The 23,730-nt window shown below is 41.2% G+C and overlaps 2 protein-coding genes across 5 annotated transcripts in view; one reads left to right on the top strand and one right to left on the bottom strand.

Moving 5' to 3' along the window:
- Nucleotides 1-4,451, bottom strand: part of ORC1 (origin recognition complex subunit 1) — a 47,034-nt gene extending 42,583 nt beyond the window's left edge. The window contains exon 1 of one of the 3 annotated variants that reach the window (XR_016211027.1): nucleotides 4,080-4,273. The gene's annotated coding sequence lies outside the window, so the exon portion shown is untranslated. Of the gene's footprint in view, nucleotides 1-4,079 lie in introns of all 3 variants that reach the window. The other 2 variants (XM_070078509.2, XM_070078508.2) reach the window with 2 other exon arrangements.
- A 121-nt stretch (nucleotides 4,452-4,572) lies between these two features.
- Nucleotides 4,573-22,112, top strand: PRPF38A (pre-mRNA processing factor 38A). 2 transcript variants are annotated; one of them, XM_002715093.6, is made up of 10 exons: nucleotides 4,573-4,710; nucleotides 5,404-5,563; nucleotides 6,951-7,072; nucleotides 9,654-9,739; nucleotides 12,891-13,001; nucleotides 18,877-18,989; nucleotides 19,558-19,584; nucleotides 19,693-19,790; nucleotides 20,303-20,351; nucleotides 20,877-22,112. In XM_002715093.6, exons 1-10 carry the CDS (start codon nucleotides 4,581-4,583, stop codon nucleotides 20,917-20,919), a joined length of 939 nt encoding a protein of 312 aa, XP_002715139.1. In that variant the 5' UTR covers nucleotides 4,573-4,580; the 3' UTR covers nucleotides 20,920-22,112. The 2 variants fall into 2 exon arrangements, with proteins under 2 accessions (XP_002715139.1, XP_089156784.1); XM_089300658.1 differs by lacking the exons at nucleotides 12,891-13,001; nucleotides 18,877-18,989; nucleotides 19,558-19,584; ... (1 more) ...; nucleotides 20,303-20,351; nucleotides 20,877-22,112 and adding an exon at nucleotides 10,298-10,472.
- Nucleotides 22,113-23,730: the final 1,618 nt, after the last annotated feature.

The raw sequence follows: 23,730 nt of genomic DNA, 5'->3' as shown, positions 1-23,730 counted from the left end.
TATTCACAATAGCCAAGATATGGAATCAACCAAGATGTCCATCACTAGAGGAATGAGTAAAGAAAATGTTTCATATATATCACACATACCACACACACACACACCCCGGAATATTTGGGCATTACAAAAGAATATATTCCAGCATTTGAAGCACAATGGACAGAACTGGAAGTCCTTTGGTTAAATGCAATAAGCCACACACAAAAAGACAAGCATTGCACTTCCTATGTGGAATTTTTTAAAAAGTTGATCTGAACCTGGAATAGTGATTCCTAGGCAGTGTGAAGGGTGAGAGTGGAGGAACAGAGGCAGGTTGGATAGTGACAATTACATTCACAATAATGTAGTATACACTTTACTATGAACTACATGGGAAGACCGTGTAGGCTCCAAACATAAAGATAAGGAAATGGAAATAGCTGCCAGACTTGATCAGCATACCTTGCATGCATGTGTTACAATACTGCACTGAACCCATTTTAAAAAACCCACAGAACTTTCATGTACCCTCCAGGCTGACCACACTCCTGGAACATCCATATATTCAGCCATCCAGAAACTCTTCCAACACTGTCCTTTTGGGGTATTTACAGAGGCTTCATTACACAAGTACAACTGATAAAAACCACTGACTCCTTTCCAAAACTCTTTAGAGGTTGGGACTGAAAGTCCCAACTCCCAAATCGTATCTCCCCACTGCTTTCTGGTGATCAGTCCTCATTCTGAAGTTACCTAGTGGTTACCTGTCAGCAACCAACACTTTAGCATACAAAAAGGCACATCACTGAAAATTGCAGGGATTTTTAAGAATTGTATGTCAGGAAGCAGAAATGAAGACCTAGCTTTATTTTATAATATCACAAATACATACTACATCAATTTCATTTATATAAGCTTCAAAATAGGTTACAGAAGCCAGAAGGGAACGTGACAGGTGGAGGGCTGTGGTGTGGACAGCACTTCTGGGATGCTGGGTCATATTTCTTGATCTGGGTGCTGGTTACATGAGGACCTATTTCTTAAGAAAAGTCACTGAGTTGAAGACTTGTCACTTGTGCACTTTGCTTTATGTGTGGTATTTTTCAATGAAAAGCCAATGAATCAGGGGTCCTTCTGACGAGGCAATATGAGGAAATCATAGATAGCAGACCTCTGTACTACTACCAAATTATCTTAGGCTCCATTCAGCATTTCATCTCACCCAACATCTGCACCGAGATTCCCCAAGAGTGTGAATGAACTGGAAGTGCAAGTCTGTCTTGTCCCAGAGAGGCCTTAAGCTTCTAGAAGATAGATACTACGGGGTCTTGATGTCACAGATATTGGCAATCAGGGATATGCACACCAACGTGTCTAAGAGCCACGAGAAAAACAGTTAAGGGAGCTGCAGTAAAAGTAACAAATATTGGAGCCAGTATGACAGAATGTGGCGCTAACTCTTCATAGATTTATCTCATTCAATTTTTACAACAGGGCCAGCATTGTGGGGCAGAAGGTGAAGTGAAGCCGCCACCTGAGAAGCTGGCATCCCATATGGACGCCAGTTCCAGTCCCAGCTGTTCCAATTCCAATCTGCTCCCTGCTAGTGTGCCTGGGAGAGCAGCGGATGATGGCCCAATTGCTTGGCCCCTGCCACCAACATGGAAGATCTGGATAGAGTTCCAGGTTCCTGGCTTCAGCCTATGCCCAGCCCAGGACATTGTGGCCATTTAGGGAGTGAATCAGCAGATGGAAGATCTCTTTTTCTCTGTCTCTCCCTCTCTCTCTAACTCTGCCTTTCAAACAAATAAATAAATCTTAAAAACAATAGGTCCTCAATAAGAAGTATTTACTAGTTGAAACAGAGATGTTATTATCAATTAAAGGTGCTAACCTTTCCAGTGTTAAACAGAATTGCACAGCCTTGACTCTAAGCCTGAAGAGTCAGACCCCAAAGACTGCTCTGAACTACTTCATCTTACAACCCTTCATTTCCTTACCCATAAAAGGAAGATAAAAGAATTCTCCTTTTGGGGCTGGCACCATGGCGCAGGTTAATTCTCTGCCTGCAGAGCCGGCTTCTCATATGGGCGCCGGATTCTGTCCCGGTTGCTTCTCTTCCAGGCCAGCTCTCTGCTGTGGCCCGGGAGTGCAGTGGAGGATGGCCCAAGCCCTTGGGCCCCTGTACCCACATGGGAGACCAGGAAGAAGCACCTGGCTCCTGGCTTCAGATTGGTGCAGCTCCGGCCGTTGCGGCCATTTGGGGAGTGAACCAATGGAAGAAAGACCTTTCTCTCGTCTCTCCCTCTCACTGTCTGTAACTCTACCTTTTAAATAAATAAATAAAATCTTAAAAAAAAAAAAAGAATTCTCCTTTTATTGCACCAGTATTAACTAAGCACCTGTTGTGTGCCAGGCACTGTTCTAAGATGATAAGAGGTTGAGAAAACACAAAATGGTAAATCCACACTTACCACTCCCTTACATTTCTTTGTAAGAGGCATTGGTTTTACTGATTTTTAAAATTTAACTTGATGTTATGGAATCACAGACAACTCATGCAAAATTCTGCATACTACTTTAGGGTATTCAAAATCCTTCTAACGTTCACATATTAGACTTCACAATTAAAAACTGTTGAGGGGCTGGTATTGTGGCACAGCAGGTAAAGCCACTACCTGCAGATGCCTGAATCCCATATGGGCACTGGTATGGCTGGTTCACATACCAGCTGCTCCTGTTCCAATCCAGCTCCCTGCTAATGACCTGGGAAAAGCAGGGGAAGATGACCCCAATTCTTTGGCCCCCGCCATCCAAGTGGGAGTCCAGCAAGAAGCTCCTGGCCTCGGCCAGGCCCAGCCCTGGCTGTTACCACCATCTGGTGAACAAGCAGATGGAAGTCTCTGTCTCTTCCCCTCTCTGTAACTCTGACTCTATAAATAAATACATAAGTAAATCTTTAAAAAAAAAGATTAATATTTTATTTATTTGGAAGGGAGAGTTACAGAGAGAGAAGAGACAGAGCACGAGAGAGATCTTCCATCTGCTGGTTCATTTTCCAAATGGCTGCAACAGTGGGGCTGGGCCAGGCAAAAGCCGGGAGCCCAGAGCTTCTTCCTGATTTCTTACAGGAGTGTAGGGCCCAAGAACTTGGGCTATCCTCCACTGCTTTCTTTCCCAGGCGCATTAGCAGAAAGCTGGATGGGAAGTGGAGCGCAACTGAGTCTCCAACTGGCGGACCCATGTGGGATGTCTGCATCACAGATGGAGGCTTAACCTCTACACCCCAAAGTCGGCCCCAGAAATAAACCTTAAAAAAAACAAAAAACCAATGAGACACGGTAACTTATTATCTCACACCGGAAACCGTTGACATTCACAACCCATCTAATATGCCAGGGAAGGGGATATCGTTAATCATATTGATTGACAGCTCAAAGCAGACCTAATCATCGTAGTTTCACAAACAACACACAGGATAAGAATCTCGCCATCTTTTCCCACTCAGTCCAGTGCTTTTTCCAGCTGTCACGACAGAAGGTCCCCCTACTGCGGGTTGGACTGGAAGTATCACTGAGTTTCCCTCCTGGAAAGAAGATGCGGGGGAACCCGGCAGTTCAGAGCAGCTCATCTTCAAGAAGACGACCTGGATAATGAGCCCTGGCCGCTAGGTCACAAACGACCCCGAGCTCCCTCTCTGGCCCCAACTACTCTATCCGTAAAATGGAGCGATAGCATCCGCTCCGCCGCTCTGCAGTGTTTCGCACACTACAGCTCAAAGACGGAAACAACGTGAGTCCTGGACAAAGGCAACGCAAATGGAAGGAAAGACTAAAATCCTCAGTGAAGAGATTAAGGGCGCTGAAGGCAGGCACGCACGCGCCTCTCTACTGTTGGCTTCTGGTTCCCCAGGGCGAACTGTGCGTCCTTAGCGGAGCAGGAAGCCTTCTAGGAATCCGACGTGAAAGAGGAACTCTCCTAGCGGGAGTGCGAACAGTGGCTGTCTGCTGCCGGGTGAATTAAGGATAAATGAGTCTACAGAGGAAAACGGCGGTTTTAGGGGCTCAGGTCGCCTTCCAGTCCGCGCGATGCACACTCACCGGGCGCCAACACTTCTCGCTCGAACCGCAAGCCGTTCGCTTCCCTCCGCTCCTGCTTCGGGAGCTCCGGGGGCTGCAGCAACTCTCCACAGCAACTTTCCACAGCTGCGATCCTCCTTTCACAGCCACCGGTCGCACGCGAGAGCCAAAGCTACCGCTCGGGTAGGAATAGAAGGAATGTGGAGAAAAAAAAATTCCCGCCAAACGGCGTAGCCCCGCCCCCAGACCGCCCTCGCGTTACGCCACTGGCCCGGTCGCCCCGCCCACCCCGGGGGACGCACGGCGTACTGCCGCCTACGTGCGGCGGCCATGGTGGATCCGCGGCGCAACGCGCCTCGCGGGCGTTCTCCGGGCTGTGGTGTTTCCGCTTTCAAGATGGTCGTCTAAGCAACCGAAGAGGCTTCCTCCTCCTCCTCCCCCTCTGAGACTCGGCGGTTTTTTTTAACTCTGGATGTGACGCATTAAAGAACACGACGGAAGTGGGGCTGAAGGCGTTCTAAAATGGCGAACCGTACTGTGAAGGATGCGCATAGCATCCACGGCACCAACCCTCAGTACCTGGTGGAGAAGATCATTCGGACGCGAATCTATGAGTCCAAGTACTGGAAAGAGGAGTGCTTTGGGCTTACGGGTGAGCGGGATCGCGCGAGGCGTGGCTCCTTAGTCCCGACTGGGCGCCGGGGGGCTGGGGGAGAGCGTGTCAGTCGTTCAGACAGGAGCGCCAGCTGTTTCCTCGTCTTTTGTGGATCGTGGGGGGCACAGATGAATCTGATAGGGCCTCGCCGTATTCTGAAGGGTTTCTCGAGTTCTTGGAGTCATTCCCCGCTTAACGGTGGCGTGCAGGGTTCTGAGCAATCTTCGGCTCAGGAACCTACTGTAGCTCCTTGACGTATCCTCTTGAGCTATCAAAGGGCCGCAAGTGTCCGACACAGTATTCTTCATCTCAGTGCCCTTAACTGCGGGCCAGCTCACTATTTCCGGGTGCGAGTCCTAATTTGAATTGCAGTACTGAGGACTTTGAAGCTAGTCTTTTAATCTTCTTTACCCCCCATTTTCCTCAAGTGGAAATGGGGACAGTGCCAGATACTTCCTCACGACATGAGAAGATTGAGATAATGTGAAATGCTTAGATATCCGGGCATATAGTGATATTTCAGTGTGTATGGATTACTGTCATCATTAGTATTACCATTAAAACACACTTGTTCTATTACACTACTGGTGACTTCTGAGGAGCGCTGAACCTTGAACCAATGCCACTTCCAACCAGGAAAATCTTACCCCTAATATGATTGAGGTGTTACTATTTGTTTTTGTTTTTTAGCTGAACTGGTGGTCGATAAAGCCATGGAGTTAAGGTTTGTGGGTGGTGTCTATGGTGGCAACATAAAACCGACTCCTTTTCTGTGTTTAACCTTGAAGATGCTTCAAATTCAACCTGAGAAGGATATCATTGTAGAGTTTATCAAAAATGAAGATTTCAAGTGAGTGCAATATTGACTAATACAAAAAGTTCAGTGGTTCAAAATTGGGATTTTGTTAAGAGTTCTTTACACAACATTTTAACATTTCTCATTTCCACAAAGAGTTCCACTCTAGGTTTTTTTTCTTAAGTTTGTGTTTTCTCTGTTCTGATTGTGATAATCTGCTTTACTTTCTTAGTCATGATCATTTTCCCCCTTTAATAGAATTTCCCATTCCCTGAACATATATTATGTAGAAGTGAGGGCCTAACAGGATAAGCACTGGACACTCACAAGTGGAGAAAACAACAGAGGGTAGTAATTATGAGATGTTAGATCTAGGTTCATGTCCAGACTCTTAATAATTGTAACCTTGGAAAAGTTACTTAATTTTCAAATCTTTGCTTTCTTTTTCTGTAAAAAGGAGACAAATACCTACACAGAGGATTTATGTGAGAGTTGAAGGTGGTGCTTGCAAATTTGTCAGCACAGTGCCTGTTGCATGGAAAACAACTGGAAAGTATCAGCTGCTCTTAACTATTTTATCCCATTCTCAAGAAGCTCACAGAGCAGTATAGAGACAGACATGATAATGGAATATTGTGTATTATATCCTAAGGGCTTTACATATAATTATTCATTTGTCTTCCTAGCAACACTGTAAAAGTATTATCCCTTTATTACAAAGTAGGAAACTGAGGCAGAGATTAAATAATTTGTCTATGGTCAACAGCTAGTAAATGGCAAAACTGACTCCAGAACTCATATTTACTAGTCTCCTTCTCATATAAAGAAGCTGTTGGGTTTCAAAAGCCTGGTAGTTATCTATGTGGAGAGCTGAGTAAGTAGTTGGATATAGGAGGAAGGGAAAAGGAAGGAATCTTTCAAAACATTGGCAGCTACAAAATAGCTGATTTTTGTTAGGCACTTATAATATGCTTTAGCACTTTGACCATTTCTTATTTCATACATTGGGCTAAAGACTTAGTTATATAATATCCATTTTACAAGAACTGGGGAAGACAAGTAACGTGTTCAGTGTCACAGAGTTAGCAAATAATGGAATCAGAATTTTAACCCAGATGGATGACCTTTTTCCAGAACCCACATTCTTATCTATTGTGCTACTGTTGTTAATTAATGCATCTATGCCTTCTGTTAAATTTAGTATCTCATTTGATTCTTAGATTAATCCTGTGAGGTAAATAGGTTTTATCCACATTTTACAGATAATATAATTGAAAATTGAATATGTCCAAGGTCCCAAAGCTAGTACAAAATACAACTTGAGCTCTCTTGACTGTCAAAGTGAAAAAAACATGTTTGTCTATTGTTGTCTTAAGAAAAGCAATCGTAAAACTAAAAAACGTCTTGGGATGGCCTGTTATTTCACTGTCATCTCTGTTAGGTATGTTCGTATGTTGGGGGCACTTTACATGAGGCTGACAGGCACTGCGATTGATTGCTACAAGTACTTGGAGCCTTTGTATAATGACTATCGAAAAATCAAGAGCCAGAACCGAAATGGGGGTGAGTATGGTACCAAGGCTCTGGACTGTCATTCCTAAGCCAGTTTTTATTTCACCAATATCTCTACCTTTGCATTGTCTTGTATACCGTGAGGCCTCCTCTTCATCTCATTGTGCCTTAATTCATGTACTTCATCTCCCTCATGGGGAGTATGCAGTCTGACACAGCTTCCTGTTGCACTCATACGGTCTCTCTCTGTATGCTTCCCTTTCCCAGCTTCACGTTAATCCCTGCCTTGTATCACGTGCTTGCTCCACATGTGTTCCATCCCTCAAGATCTAGCTTTAAAAAAAAAAAGAGGCAAGGCTTCTCCACATAAAATATTCCTCAATCCTCCCGAAGTCAGTTTTCCATATATTATATCTTCATAGTTGTTTCTAGTAGCCTCTTCTCCAGAACTGTACCCCATACTGCCATATATAGACTATATGTAGCACTGGAAAATATATCTTTACAGAGAAACACTTTTAAAAAAGTTTATTTGTTTTAAAGGCAGAGTTATAAGAAGGTGGAGAGAGAGAGAGAGAGAGCAGGCGCTCTTCCACTCACTGCTGCGACTGAGACTGGGCCAGGGCAAAGCCAGGAACCCACTACTCCATCCAAGTATCACACATAGGTGCCAGGTGCAAGCACTTGGACCATCTTCTGCTGCTTTCCCAGGCACATTGGCAGGAATCTGGATCAGAAATGGAGCAAGTGAGACTTGAATTGGTGCCCATAAGGGATGCTGGTGTCACAGGTAGTGGCTTAACCTGTTGTGCCACAATGCCAGCCCCACAAAGAGAGACTTTCTGTATGAAAGAAGGATTCAAAATAATGTGATTAAATGTTTTTCTCACTATGTCATAGCAAAAGATAGTAACATTTGCCTTTGCCTTTTATTTATATGTATCTTTAAATAATAGAAAGTTAAGTATTTTGGTACAGGTTGAGTAACCCTTATCCAAAATGCTTGAAACCAAAAGTGTTCCCAATTTCAGTAGTTTTTTGGATGGTAGAATATTTCCATAGACTTTACATATTGAGCATCCCTAAATGGAAAATCCAAAATGCTCCAGGATCTGAAACCTTTACAGGGCCAAAATGAGACTCAAAAAGCTCAAGATTTTAGAGGATTTTGAATTTCAGATTTTCTCATTAGGGATGTTCAGCTTACGTTATACTTTAAACTTTTATTAACTTATTAATTCATGCATTGAATAAATGCAAATTAAATGCCAATGACAGGCCGGCACCGCAGCTCATTTGGCTAATCCTCCGCCTGTGGCGCCGGCACCCCAGGTTCTGGGTTGGTTTGGGGCACCGGATTCTGTCCCGGTTGCTCCTTTTCCAGTCTAGCTCTCTGCTGTGACTGTGGCCCGGGAGAGCAGTGGAGGATGGCCCAAGTGCTTGGGCCCTGCACCTGCAAGAGAGACCAGGAGGAGGCACCTGGCTCCTGGCTTCAGATCGGCACAGCACGCCGGCAGTAGCAGCCATTGGGGGGGGTGAACCAACGGAAGGAAGATGTTTCTCTCTGTCTCTTTCTCTCTCTAATTCTGCCCGTCAAAAAATAAATAAATAAATAAATAAATAAATAATGCCAGTAACAGGTACTGTGCTTTCTACTGGAAATTTCATGATAAACAAAGATGGGCATGGTCACAGCCACTATGGAATGCCTTGTTTATTATATTATATTATATTATATTATATTATATTAGACTAAGACAAGATTTCTCAGCAGGTTGACATATTGTGTCAGATAATTCTTTGTATTTATTGGGGGTTGTTCTGTGCTTTGTAGTGTATTTTGCAACATTCCTAACCTTTTCCTAGTAGATGGAAGTGTAGCATTCTAAGTAGGGTGAAGGAAGTGCACAAAATAATCTATGGTTGTAAACTGCTGAACTAAGGTAATGTTTACAGTGGAAGTTCTAAAAAACTGTTACTACATGTGTCATAGAACATACATGCTCTGTATTCAGAAACATTGTGGGTTTATATGAAAAATACATGATGTGGCCGGTGCCGCAGCTCACTAGGCTAATCCTCTGCCTGCGGCACTGGGGCACCCTGAGTTCTAGTCCCAGTCAGGGCGCTGGATTCTGTTCCGGTTGCTTCTCTTCCAGTCCAGCTCTCTGCTGTGCCCCGGGAAGGCAGTGGAGGATGGCCCAAGTGCTTGGGCCCTGCACCCGCATGGGAGACCAGGAGGAGGCACCTGGCTCCTGGCTTCGGATCGGCGCAGCGTGCCAGTCATAATGGCCATTTGGGGGGTGAACCAACGGAAGGAAGACCTTTCTCTCTGTCTGTCTCTCTCACTGTCTAACTCTGCCTGTCAGAAAAAAAAAAAAAAAGAAGAAGAAGAAGAAGAAAAATACATGATCTATGCAAGAATACTCCTACATATAATTCAGGACTGTTTGTGCTTGCGTTTGTGATTTTCTCTCCTGCTAATTGAGACAACTTCATTTATCCCTTAGTCCCTTGCTTCTAAACAGGCTTGGCACATAAATTATCTCATAAAATGTCTTAACATTTCTTTCACTTTTATTGCAATCTAAATCCTTCTAGGTTGCTTAAGGTAATAACTTTCTTCTTTCAGAGTTTGAACTAATGCATGTAGACGAGTTTATTGATGAACTGCTGCACAGTGAGAGAGTCTGTGATATCATACTTCCTCGGCTTCAGGTAAGAGATGAAACTTTTATCACACCCTTTAAGATGTCATATCAAGGATTTTGTGGTTAGAGTAGTCAGTTTTTATTTCAAAGGTAGAGTTACACAGATGGAGAGAGAGATTTTCCATCTGCTGGTTCATTCCCCAAATGGCTGTAACAGCCAGGGCTGGGCCAGGGCTAAGCCAGGAGCTTCATCCAGGTCTCCTATGTGGATGGAGGGACTCAGGCCATTTTCTGCTGCTTTCTCCCAAGTCAACAGCAATGAGCTGGATCAGCAATGGAGTAGCCAGGACTTGAACTGGCGCCCATATGGCATGCCAGAGTTGCAGGCAGTGGCTTAAAACCCATTGTGCCACATTCCCAGCCCAGAATTCTTGATGTGTAAGATTATCAACCTATCAAATTCTTTTCAAATTTATTTTATTTATTTGAAAGGCAGAGTTACAGAGAGAGAAGGAGAGATAGAAAAATCTTCTACCTGCTGGTTCATTCCCCAAATGACTGCATCAGCCAGGACTGGGCCAGGCAGAAGCCAGGAGCTTCATTTGAGTCTTCCACATGGTTGCAGGTACCCAAGTACTTGGGCCATCTTCTGCTGCCTTCCCAGGTACATTAGCAAGGAACTGGATCAGAAGTGGAGCAGCCAGAAACGAACAAGCACCCATTGTATGAAATAAGAAATGCTCATAAAGTGCTAAAGTACATTGTAAGTGCCTAATAAAATTTAGCTCTTTTGTAGCTGCCAACGTTTTGAAAGATTCCTTCCTTTTCCCTTTCTCCTATATCCAACTACTTTGTCAACTCTCCACATAGATAACTACCAGGCTTTTGAAACCCAACAGCTTCTTTATATGAGAAGCAGACTAGTAACTGTGGGTTCTGAAGTCAATTTTGCTATTTATTAGCTATTTGACCTTTCATTACCTTTGCAGGTATTTGGGGAGTGAACCAGAGGATGGAAGATACCTCTTCTTTCTCTCTCTTTATCCTTACTGCCCCTCTTCTTCACCCTACCTCTGTCCCTCTGTCTCTCTCGCTCTGCCTTTCAAATAAATAAAAATTAAAAAATTTAAACTTGCAAAAGACTGTTAGAAAACAAAATAAAAAAGCAAGCCATAGAGTAGCAGAATATGTTTACATAACATAAATGAGAGCTCTTCAGAAAGTGGGTGGTAAAAACTATTAATTTCAAAATTTATCATTTTTGTAAAAAAGATTTTTTATTTATCTGAATGATAGAGTTTACAGAGCAAGAGGGAGAGGCAGAGAGATCGTCCATTTGCTGGTCCACTCCTCAAGTGGCCGCAACAGCTGGAGGTGGGCCGATCTGGAGCTGGGAGCCTGGAGTTTCCTCTGGGTTTCCCACTTAGGTGCAGGGGCCCAAGGATTTGGGCCATCTTCCATTGCTTTCCCAGGTACATTAGCAGGGAGCTGGATTGGAAGTGGAGCAGCTGGGACTCAAATTGGCGCCCATATGAGATGCAGGCACTGCAGGCAATGTTTTTACCTGCTACTCCAGAGCACCAGCCCCCCCCCCTTAATCTTTTTTTAAAAACTGAGGTGAAATTCACAGAATTAGCCATTTTAAAGTGTTGCTTTTATTATCACAATATCATACAACAGCTACCATCTTGCTAATTTCAAAACTTTATCGCCCCCAGAACAATGGCCATTGTATATTAGCTACTACAGAGTATGAGTGATGAGAATGAGATTTAAAATCTCAAGAAATTTCAAGGCTCGGTTCTCTAACACTGTGGTTCACATTAGCTATTATTATCTTCAGAGATACTGTAAGAAATAAGGAAATGTTTATATATGTAGTTGGGGGTTCCAAATCCCCATCAGTCTAGAAGGAAAAACCACATCACAAGAATTTGTGTGTTTATCAAGCACCCCTGATGAGGAGAATATTGAAATCTTACTGTTGGATGCTATATTGGCAAGAGGTGTGCTCTGGCATGGGCTTCTATATCTCCTGTCTGAAGTGACTGAAGACTACCTTTAGCCCTGGTTCTATTCTTATTATGTAACCTACAGCTCATTAATTTAGCTTCTAATGTGCCATGACATCTATAAGAAGTTGCTCTGGGATATATTCTGAACATAAATATACAAAGCAGTTGTATGTTGGTTTCACTCATGTAAACATGAAATACTGTAAATGCCCTGATACAGTCCCAGATCTTAAATGGTAGTTAGCCCGTAACTCTTTTGTTTCTCCCACCCATCATGGAATTCTGATGAAGGGTGAATGTCAGCTAAGTACTATCCAAATACTACATTATTCTAGGGCTATTCATCTGGGTCATTCAGCATTTTTTATGTCCTTACACAAGAAAATGGTATGACCCAGTCTATTTGGCAGTTTTGAACTCATATTTGCTTGTTGGGTACTTAGTAACTTATACGCACTACATAGCTACATCCCAGAAGAAAATGGAACCAGGGAATGGATTGTTATATCCCTATTCCTGGTTCAAAGTGCATTGATTCTCAACAGCTTCCTGGAACCTGGGTCTAATGGAGATTTGGTGTTACTTTGAGGCTGGACCTCTTGTTTTGAAACTGCTAGCCAAGAGTCTTAGCCATGAATTTAATGGCCCTTAGATTTTCTGTTGTATGAAGACCACAGTTTTAGTACTTGCTCTACATATACTGATTGATCATCCAATGACCTTAGAATGTAAGATCAATTTAAGGGAATAGTAGCAATATAGAATGAAGATTTATGTTTGAAGGGGAATGTAAAAGAGTAAGTAGATTGCAGATATATTAAACTGCTTAAGAAAATTTTGAATTGTCTATGATGTGAAATTGCCTTAGCTGTTCCATGGCTTCTCTATTGTATTTATTTATTTTAATATTTTATTTATTTGAGAGGCAGAGTTATAGGGAGAAAGGTCTTCCTTCCGCTGGTCCACTCCCTAAATGGCCGCAGCAGCTGGAGCTGGGCTGATCCAGAGCCAGGAGCTTCCTCTGGGCCTCCTATGTGTTTGCAGAGGCCCAAGCACCAGGACCATCCTCTACTGCTTTCCCAGGCTGCACACAGAGAGCTAGTTCAGAAGAGGAGCAGCCGGGACATGAAACACTGCCCATACTGGGGCTTCAGGACACAGAGGAGATGATAGTGACACCCTAACTCATTATATTCTCTGTAGAAACGCTATGTACTAGAGGAAGCTGAGCAACTGGAGCCTCGAGTTAGTGCTCTAGAAGAGGACATGGATGACGTGGAGTCCAGTGAAGAAGAGGAAGAGGAAGATGAGAAGGTGAGGCACCTGAGAGTTTAAGGGCTGGGGGAGGAATAATTATGAGGTTAAGAATGGTCCTTGTTTTTTATTCAGATTTCAGTAACCAAAACCACAATATTATTAAAAGTATGACTTTAAATCAATTAGACCTGGATTCATAGCTTTGCCAATTAGTAGCAATGTAATCATATGCAAATTATTTCATCCTCTGCAACATAATGATAATTTTTTCTCAAGACTGTTGAGTATTAGCATGGCATTGGCACATTATACTTATCTAATGAATGATACCTACTAAAATAAAGAGATGGACAAACTCTGTAATTGAACTTATCCTACAGGATAAGCCTAGTTTAAGGGAAAAAGTACTTACTGTGGAATCATGTTCTTTCAATACTAATTGTAATGCCAAAAAATTGAAAAGCAGCAGCTGCCCATCTGTAAGAAGCACTGAGAGTAACTATTTTATCAACCCAACTAATGTTGGGCAGCCATTAAAACCACTGTAAAAAGTATATAAAAATATGGAAAGTAGCATATATAAAATAGGAAAATCTAAAATACTTGTGCTCAAAATTAAAGTAACAATATATGCTTAAAAGATATCTACAAGCAAATGTGAAAGAAGTGTTAACCTGGGATTTATTTTTGTATCTGAGTTGAGTTTAGGATCTAATTCTTCTTCAGTAAAGATACCAGTGTTCTCACTATTTTTAAAATTCCATTCTTTCCCCACAGATCTGCATTACCATATTTGCCACAATTTGAAGTAGCATGTATATGTAGGTCTCTCTTTATTTTCTGCTAGTTATTTTGTCTGTCTATGTGCAAGCACCACACAATGTCAATAGTAAATTTAGTAAAGTAAGTGCCTCTTCACTTTGTTCTTCAGAATCTTGGACCAGTGTTTGTTTATATAGATGATAGGATCTATTTGTCATTCAAAACAAAAACATGGTAGAATTCTGATACTATATTTGAAACTTAATTTGGGAAAAGAGTGACATCTTACAAGTGATGCATCTATTTATTTGTAAGTAAATTGAATCAACTTTGCTGAGTTATAGTTTTTTAGGGATATATTCATTTTTATATTCCTCTTCATCCATTCTAGCAAACCTTATCCTGCTTCTATGGTTCTACATTGTTTTCATTTTTTTTCTTGCTGCTTTTGACTCTCAAATTGACAGTTCTATGGACTGTGTCTATACGTGTTTATTGTTGCATCCTTCTTTGCATCTCTGACCTTCTGTTACCTTCCTTTTGCTGAAAATACATACTTTAGCATTTCCATCTGTGTTCGTGAATAATTGACTTTATGTCCCTCTCATTCTTAAAATGACTTTTTGAGCACTCAATTCTAGATTAGCAGTTATTGTCCCATAGTACATTAAAAATACTATTCATTAAAATATTTTTCTTACTGGGATAAATTTGTTTTCATTCTAATTCTTCAATAATGATCTCTAGTGTTTCTCACCCTCACCGGATATAAAAATTTACCTATTTTGTAACTTTATTATGTCTCAAGGCTTCTGTTTCCTTTTACCTACCTTTGTGATCTGTTTGCTTCTCAGATGTTTTCCATCAGCTCCAGGAAGTTAAGAGCCCTTTGCTTTGTCTATGATCTCTAAGAAGGCCATTTACATGTGTGTAAGCTCTTACTCCATCCATAACCTTATCTCTGTATTTTCTGTCTTATCTCTTCTGTCATGTATTTTATGTATTTTGCTTTAAAGATTTATTTATTTGAAAGGCAGAGTTAGAGAAAGAGAAAGGTCTTCTGTTCACGCCATAGCAGAGAGCTGGATCGGTAACGGAGCAGCCGGGATTCAAACCGGTGCCCATATGGGATGCTGGCACTTCAGGCATCGGCTTTACTAGACATACCTTCCAGTTCACTTGCTTTTTTTCACTCTCTTGTATGATCAGCTCTTTCATCTGTAATTACATTTTCTAGGAGTTGTTTTTTTTTTCAATCCATCAGTTCTTCCCTAAACACCTCTTGTGGGTTATTCACCTCTATGATTGTGCTCTTTATTTCTTTAAACCACAGCTCGGTATTTTCTGTTCGACAATTAAGCATCATTCTTGAAGGTGTTTACTTCTGTGTATAGCTATTGCTGACTCTCAGTGGTGATACCTTCCCTTCTTGTGATTGGTGACATTTATTGCTTGACCATGCCTGGTGAAGTTCCGTTGTGAGTAAACTGAAGATTGGGAAGTTTTATTCCAAAAACTATTTAGTCATACATGTCTTAACAATGGCAGTATGTTTTGAGAAGTACATCCTTGGGCAATTTTATCACTGTGAACATCATTTAAGTGTGCTTAAATAAATTTGGGTGGTGTTGTCAATTAGTGTGGCCTCAAGAGATTCCATGAACGGATTTATGAGGCCACTGCTGGGATAGCATAGCTTACTCTTTTAAATTTTTACACTAAATTAGAAAGAATATAGTTTCTAGTGATATGCTACGCATAACCTGTGGGCTAACTTTTATACAGTGGGCAGTGCTGAGGCACTACAGCTGCAACATCCTAGGTGATAGGAAGGGACCACCATCATTATATGTGGTCAGTCATTAACTGAAACATCGTTATGTGCTGTATGACTACAAGTAGAATACAAATACTGACTGACAGGTTTTCAGCTGTCTGAGAATTGTTGTCCAGCATGTATCCTAGCCTCTTCTACCAAAGCACTGCAGCTGTTGGCATTTGTATTCAGGCAGCCTAACTCTATAGGCTCCTGCTACCTTGGCTCCAGTGCCATTGGATAAACATCAACTCAAGTTTGTTTTGTTTTGCCAGTTTGTTCTTGAAGGAATACCTGGACCAGCATGGGTCCTGTCATTTGATTTATTTCTGCACTCAGGATCCCTTGTGGGATCTAGTAAGTTAAATGATAGAAAAATAAGGTCTATATTGGAATTTTTACAGTTTTCTCAAGGTTAAATATTTTTGGTTCTGCAAATGCTGAAGTTTCTTTTTAAGGTATAAAGCTTATAAAGCAGTTTAATGTTAAAATTAAGTACATGAATGCAGAGGCTTGTTTTCTAATAAGTTTAATGGTGAATCATTAACAGCATTCCAAATAAGATGAGGAAAAAACAAAGCTGTCTGCTGTCACTGATTTCATACAGCAATATTTCTGGTAATGAAAACTGATTTAATTAAATAGAATAATGAAAGTGGGTATTGGCCAGGAGGGGGCAAAATTATCAGTCAATTAAGAACCTATTGCAAGCAAGAATTCGGAAACATAGCTGAGTAAAAAAGTATAAAAGTTCATAATTTTCATTGATACACTTTAGAAAATATAAAAGATCATCACAATACCATGAGGATTTTTAAAACCAGGAATAAACTTAAGAAATAGGCAATGATCTATTAAGAACAGAATGGAAAAGTAGCCCTGTTACGTAGAAGATATTGTGAAGATACCTATTATTCTGGCCGGCGCCGCAGCTCAGTAGGCTAATCTTCTGCCTATGGCACCAGCACACTGGGTTCTAGTCCCAGTCGGGGCGCCGGATTCTGTTCCGGTCGCTCCTCTTCCTGTCCAGCTCTCTGCTGTGGCCTGGAAGTGCAGTGGAGGATGGCCCAAGTGCTTGGGCCCTGCACCCGCGTGGGAGACCAGGAGAAGCACCTGGCTCCTGGCTTCAGATCAGCGCAGTGCGCTGGCCGTAGCGTGCTCACCACAGCAGCCATTGGGGGGTTAACCAATGGAAAAGGAAGACTTTTCTGTCTCTGTCTCTCTCTCACTGTCCACTCTGCCTGTCAAAGGAAAAAAAAAAAGATACCTATTATTCTGAAATACCTAAAAATTTCATGTTTCCAATATAAATGGGTTTCTGTTTCTACTCTACTACATATTCATATTCTAAACCTTGTGAAATGTGAAATTTTTTGTGTTTTACAAAAATGCAAACTAAAGTTAATGGAGTTTATAGGGAAAAGTAGGTAGTCCACTAAAAATCTATGCAACTTTGTATCAGGACATATCAAAGAGTAATTGAGAGATGATATGGACAATTCAGACTGGCAACCTCCTGTGGCTGGAAGCTTCCTCAGGGTATAAAAAGTACACAAAAAGGGGTAGGGAAAGTAAAATTACTGACTTACAGGTACTGAAAAAGTGAAAATGGACCCTTTAAACTCTCTCAAGTGAGTACAAGAATCCACTATGAACTGAAAGTCATGCAAAGCCAGAGAAGTGAATCACAGTAGACATTGTCTAGATTTTTAAAGGAAAATTTCTATCAGATCCAAAGTGAAGAGAGCGTTTCCAGTTTCCAAAGATTATCAACTCATTGCTAATTTATTTCCGCTACATTGCTTTCCAGGTATCTAATTATTTTGAATCAGACTGCAGACATCATGTAGTTCATAATATTTCAGGAAAGACAAAGACTACCATTTTATGATTAGCCATATCATTAATCACCCTCCAAAAAATACCAAAAATAATTCCTGAATTATATTCCAGAAATAATTACTGAATATCAAATATTCAGTATACACTTTTCCATCTATAATTTTTAACTGCTTGGGTTAGTATACAAAGGTTTATGCATAATAACTGTCTTTTTGTCTATAAGTTGCTTCCATCACTTTCTCAGTTTTTTTTAATCAAACTTGGAGGGCAATTTGATTAAAGCAAGGCTGGAAGGTAAGGGTGTCTCCTTTGGAATGGAGCAAAGTCACTTCATAGGAGTGGTATATATTTCTCTTGGGATGTTCAAAGTCTGGCTTTCTCACTTTTTGTAATGTTAGGATCCAGTGATCAATATCTAAAATCCAACAGATATGATAAAATGGTGATATATTCTAATTCTTTGATTTCTTCATTTGTTACCTGGAATAATCCTATAAAGAGAAACCTCCAAGATAAATATTTTATTTTTCTTTAAGTAACAGTTTCTATAGCAAAAGCAAAATAAATTCATTTTTAGCACCTTTGAAATAGAGTTGGCCCCCAGGTGATGAATGCTTTTCTTTGGTAACATTGTAGACTTGTGGTATTAACCAAATTTGATGTTTTAACCCATTGTTATCCTTATTGATGCTCAAATTGTCCCATCTTTTGACTAATGCAGGCCTCATCAATTTAACCAGAGACTTTATGTTAGTGGGTGGTCTTTGATAGTTTCCTTGCTTTCTGCACAGTGTGCCAGTTGCATCTTAAATGCTTTTGCCCTAGATCTGGAATTAATAATTTCTCCAAGAAGTTCTTGGTTTAATAGGATATGGTATGGGAACTATGTGTGCTTACTGCTATCAGGCTGATTGGTCATTGTTGCTAGGCTTTTAGAATTGACAGAGCTAGGGAAAAATTAAGAGAGAAGGGAGAACTTAACAGAGGGGAGATCTGATTTACTCACCAAACAACTGTAACTGCCAGGGCTGGGAACTCTACCTGTGTCTCCCACATGGATGGCAGGACTCCAGGCACTTGGGCCATTATCTACTGCCTTCCCAAACACATTAGCAGGAATCTGAATTGAAAGTGGAGGAGCCATTTCCAGTTGAACAAATACTCTGATAAAGGATGCTGGTGTCACAGGTGGCAGTTTAATCTGCACCACAGTGCCAGCCCCCAAGGTCCTTTCTTTCACAATGAAAATACAACTTCATGAGAATGTAAGCATGCTTAATTCTCACTACATTCACACAATCCCAGATAATACTAACATTATTGCAAAGTTTGTGTGTAGGCAGTTGGGATTGCTTTTTCTTTTTAGTATTATCCCTCTATGTAGTGAAGTTACTGTTTTTTTAAAGTCACTGGGAGATGAATTTTGGGACAGGATGGGGAGTGTAACCATTCCTAGGTAGATAGCTTTCTCTAAGCCTGTGCCTAGCACTAACTCATACATCTCCTTTCCAGTTGGAAAGAGTGCCATCACCTGATCACCGCCGGCGAAGCTACCGAGACTTAGACAAGCCCCGTCGCTCTCCTACACTGCGCTACAGGAGGAGTAGGAGTCGGTCACCCAGAAGGTAAGACTTTGCTCAGATCTCCTGGAAGAGGCCAATGACCAATATACAGGGTTGGGATTTCAGGGAAGGAAAAAGGCCAAATTGCAGAAATGTTTAACCAGTGTAGATCTGTTACTGCCAGGTCACCACCCACCAAAATCTCACTGGCGTAGAGTACCCATTTGTTTAGTTCATAATGTGTTGTCAGTGATTTACGCTGGGCTTGAATAGGCACTTTTTGTTTTTTGAAGTATTTTGCAGTCAGCTCTCTGCTAGCTGGTATAAGTTCACCTTAACTAGTTTACTGGAGGTATTCATCTCTTCTCAGTGCCTTTTATCCTTGATGTGTTTTCATGGCAGTAGCAGAATTCAAGAGCAAACAAGCCCATTCACACAAATGTTTTCCCAGTATCTGCTTGTATCATTTGCAAATATCCTACTGGCCAAAGCAAATCACGTGGACAATCCTAGAGTTAGACAAACAGAATATAACAGATACAGAAAAAGGTAAGGAATAAGAATTGGGATCATTTTTGCTGCATCCAGGGCACTAACCTTGGATCTCCTCTTCCTCTCCTTTCTCTGATAGGCGGAGTCGATCTCCAAAACGGAGAAGGTAAGCTTTGAGTCATTTTTAATGAAGGATAGCATTTTGGGGAGTGGCTATTGGTATTGTACATGTATTGCCCAACAGCCACAGTGGTCTGATGAGTTTCTTCTATAGCCCATCCCCTCGTAGAGAAAGGCATCGTAGCAAGAGCCCCAGACGTCATCGCAGCAGGTCTAGAGATCGACGGCACAGATCCCGCTCCAAATCCCCAGGTATATCATTTGTGCCTTTTGCCATTACTTAACAACAACAAAAAATGCATATACATACAAATACATGCATACATAAATATGAGGAACATTTAGCCTACAGAAGTACAGGAGTGCCTGATCATACTGGTACCTCATGGAACAGGAAATGGATATCAAATTCAGAAATCAAGGTTTATATGTTGATTTTCACTTTCACAGGCTTTGCTGATAACGATAATAGGCTTTGTTTTTCATCTGAAATTATAAGAATAGGGGCTTATACAGTAGTGGTAAGAGCCCAGTATGACATCTGTGAAATTAGTCATAAAGCCCTGATGTATATGAGGTGGTTTTATAACTACTTTGCCTGCCACACATACACAGACAATACTTACCACCTCACAGAGATATTAACAAGAGGTATCCACAGCATAAGCCAAAAAATATATATATATAAAGTTTATGGGAGGTGAAAAATGACAGTTTCAAAATAGAGTAGAACCTCATTCATCCAACAGCATGTCCTTTTCCAGGTCATCACCGTAGTCACAGACACAGGAGCCACTCAAAGTCTCCTGAAAGGTATGGACTGAATACTGTTTTCAATTTTAGAAACTTAAATAATAAAGTCCCAATTATAACAAAGTTAATTTGAAATTTTGTTTTGATAAGGATATTTGGAATTTTCCTTCATTACAAGACAAACTTGATTTGTTTCTCTGGGTATTATTAAGATTATATTAGCATATTTGTTCTGTATTGTTTTTTTCTAACACTGCAATATTCGATAAGTGATGAATTTTGGTCTAAAGAATCCTGAGATTTAGTCCCAACTTTTTTAACAGTTGAGTGATCTTGAATGAGTGATTTTCATTACAAACCCTTTCTACCACAAACACTGTTAGGTAAACAGCTTCTTAAGTGTTTCTTCAGTGGTACATTTTGGTTAGTAATGCCTGACTCAGAGTTGTCCGCGACATAGACTACCTCCACACATATTTAATGAATATTTTTATCTCCATCTTCATCGGTGTCAGCATATTATATTGGTCTTTCTCAAATTTGCTTACTCCTTAATCTAACCATTTATGTGTAATACCATTTCAGATCTAAGAAAAGCCACAAGAAGAGCCGGAGAGGGAATGAGTAATGGATTCAATTTGGTTTTAGTCCAAATGGCCTCCTCTGTATATGAGGGCATCTGTCTACGTGGAAGGATTAAGACCTGCTCCCCCAGGCAGCTATGAGAATATTTTGGTCTTTTCTTATCAAGTTTCTCCACTCTTTTTTTTTTTTTTAATGAAAGAGGTGCTGAGTTTTGTATCTCTTTGAATCATAACTAAAATCTTTGAGGGATGATGATGTTTCTTAAGGTCAGTTTTTGACCGGGCCAACCATGACTATATTCATATTTAGAATAGGGGTTGGAGATATGAATGACAAAAAAAAAGGATATGGCCACTTGGTTGACACTATCCTTTTGTGTTACTAGGCCCCAAAATACCCATTTTTCTGTAGTTTATTTTTGATTCGCTCTGTCATTGGAGCTACATTGAGAATCCTAGAGTTGATGTTGCTACAGTTATCCAAAGATCAAATCAACACAGCAGAGCAGCTCCTTTTGTCTAGCAGCAGCAAGTAATAATGAATAAGAAAACGAGGTAGCAGTAATTTTGCAAGAATAGAATACTTTCAGACACAAAGCTGCTTCTGGATCATTTAATCTGGTGCCATTGAACAGCTTTAACAGACAGTACCCTACATACAACACATTTCATTCTTACCCACAAGCCAGGTTGAGGTGCCTCGGCCTTTATCATTCACTGAGCAGTAGGGCAACAATGTTGAAAAAGATTTGATGGAAAATATCTAGTATTATTCATGGTTGTTACCTAAATTGTAAGACACTGATGCCATTCACAAATGTAGAAAATACAAAAAGAGACAGTTTGAGGGGAATGAAATGAGGGCTCTGGTGGTAGGGAAAATGATACATTAAGTTTTATTTTGCAACAGCTGTGGGATGGGATGGCATAGGGAATGTGACTGACATCCTGCAACTGTAGTCTGCCACAGGGAGAACTGTAATCACCAGCTGCCTTACAGGAACTAGCTTCTTGGAGGCCATATTTGATTACAGGATAAACAATTTGTTGCTTACACTGAACTGAAGGACTTTTGTAGCAATATTAAAGCAGTTTTTAATCTATTCGAGCTTTCATATTCTTAATGGTTCCTCTCATGGTAATGCCTGAGCTAAACAACATTATCCCTAAAAACTGTGATGGTTTACGATATAACTATCTGTAGGACCACCATTTAATAATAAACAAAATTTTCTAATTCTGTTGTAGAGTCTTAGCAGTTACTTTGTACAAGGTGGAAAGAAATGTCTTCTGGTTAAATGGCCCAGGAAGCAACCAAGTTAACATTGGTCTATTGTTAAAAGTCAAAATTTTAAGAATAAATACACTCACCCACACATACACACACACAAAAACCAACAAATGTTTGCAACAGAAATAAATCTCCCCAAACATTAATTTTAAAGAATACTTAGACATATGTAGAGTAAAATCTGGGCCAAAATTGGGCATGAAGACCAACTTACAGCAGGAAGCATAAAGTTTCTATTATTTAATTAGAACGAAGCAATAAAAAAAAGTAGGACATGTTAAATATCTTGATCATTTTGCTACAGCAGAGATGGTACAAACTTACCGGAAGGGCGTTTTCTGTCATCTGCATTTTACACATGGGATGCGGCTTTAGGGTGCTGGCTTGCTTTAAAGTGTATTTTGATGTTTAGAAGGCAGAGACAGATATCCTATATGCTGGTCTCGCATATGTTGGTTCACTCCTATAGCTAGGGCTGGATCAGAATGAAGCAAAGAGCCCAAAACTCCATTTGGGTCTCCTGCATGAGTGGAAGGGACCCACATACATGAGCCATTATCTGGCACTTCCCAGGATACACAGCAGGAAGCTGGAATTGGAAGCAGAGTCAAGACTCGAATCAAGACACTCCAATATGGGATGCAGGCATCCCAAATGAATGCCCCAGGATGGCAGCTTTAACACATTGTGACTTCAAACTACATAAAGGGTAAATCACTATTACCTCAGCACAAATATATTCTGAAATTTCAGGAAAGGTTTTTTTTTTTTTTTTTTTTGGACAGGCAGAGTGGACAGTGAGAGAGAGAAAGGTCTTCCTTTGCCATTGGTTCACCCTCCAGTGGCCGGCGCACCTCGCTGATCAGGAGCCAGGAGCCAGGTGCTTCTCCTGGTCTCCCATGCGGTGCAGGGCCCAAGGACCTGGGCCATCCTCCACTGCATTCGTGGGCCACAGCAGAGCTGGCCTGGAAGAGGGGCAACCAGGACAGAATCCGGCGCCCTGACTGGGACTAGAACACGGTATGCCGGCGCTGCAGGTGCTGCGGAGCATTAGCCTATTGAGCCACGGCACCAGCCTCAGGAAAGAATTCTTTATTACAAAATGCATCCTGATATTTCCTATTAACTAAAAGCTTTACAACAGGGCACAACAACAGCTCGAGTCTAAAAACATCAACCAAAAAAAAAAAAGGCAAGTTAGAGGCTGAAGAGCTTAAAAGGCATGAAGAGAAACATTCCTGGAGCTAGCACTATGGCATAACAGGTAAAGCCACCATCTGTAGTGCTGGCCATCCCATATGGGCACTTGTTCTGGTCCAGGCTGCTCCACTTCCGATACGGCTCTCTGCTATGGCCTGGGAAAGTAGTAGAAAATGGCCCAAGTGCTTGGGCCCCTGCAACCGCATATGAGACCTGGAAGAAGCTCCTGGCTCCTGATAGGCGCAGCTCCAGCCATTGTGGTCAATTGGAGAGTAAACCATCGGAAGGAGTATCTCTTTCTCTCCTCTCTGTGTAACTCAGCCTTTCAAATAAATATATACATCTTTAAAAAAAAAAAAAAAAA

Source organism: Oryctolagus cuniculus, chromosome 7 (genome assembly GCF_051225735.1).
Source record: "Oryctolagus cuniculus isolate XC-2025 breed Fujian yellow rabbit chromosome 7, ASM5122573v1, whole genome shotgun sequence".
Classification (NCBI taxonomy): domain Eukaryota; kingdom Metazoa; phylum Chordata; class Mammalia; order Lagomorpha; family Leporidae; genus Oryctolagus; species Oryctolagus cuniculus.
The sequence above is the reverse complement of the archived record's forward strand: the minus strand, read 5'-3'. Positions and strand labels throughout refer to the sequence as shown.

Excerpts from the sequence above, each read along its gene's own strand:
- PRPF38A (XM_002715093.6), top strand. The coding sequence starts at position 4,581 with ATGGCGAACCGTACTGTGAAGGATGCGCATAGCATCCACGGCACCAAC. Across the intron at positions 13,002-18,876 it reads AGGAAGAGGAAGATGAGAAG|TTGGAAAGAGTGCCATCACC; the intron begins GTGAGGCACCTG and ends TCTCCTTTCCAG. Across the intron at positions 19,585-19,692 it reads CGATCTCCAAAACGGAGAAG|CCCATCCCCTCGTAGAGAAA; the intron begins GTAAGCTTTGAG and ends TTTCTTCTATAG.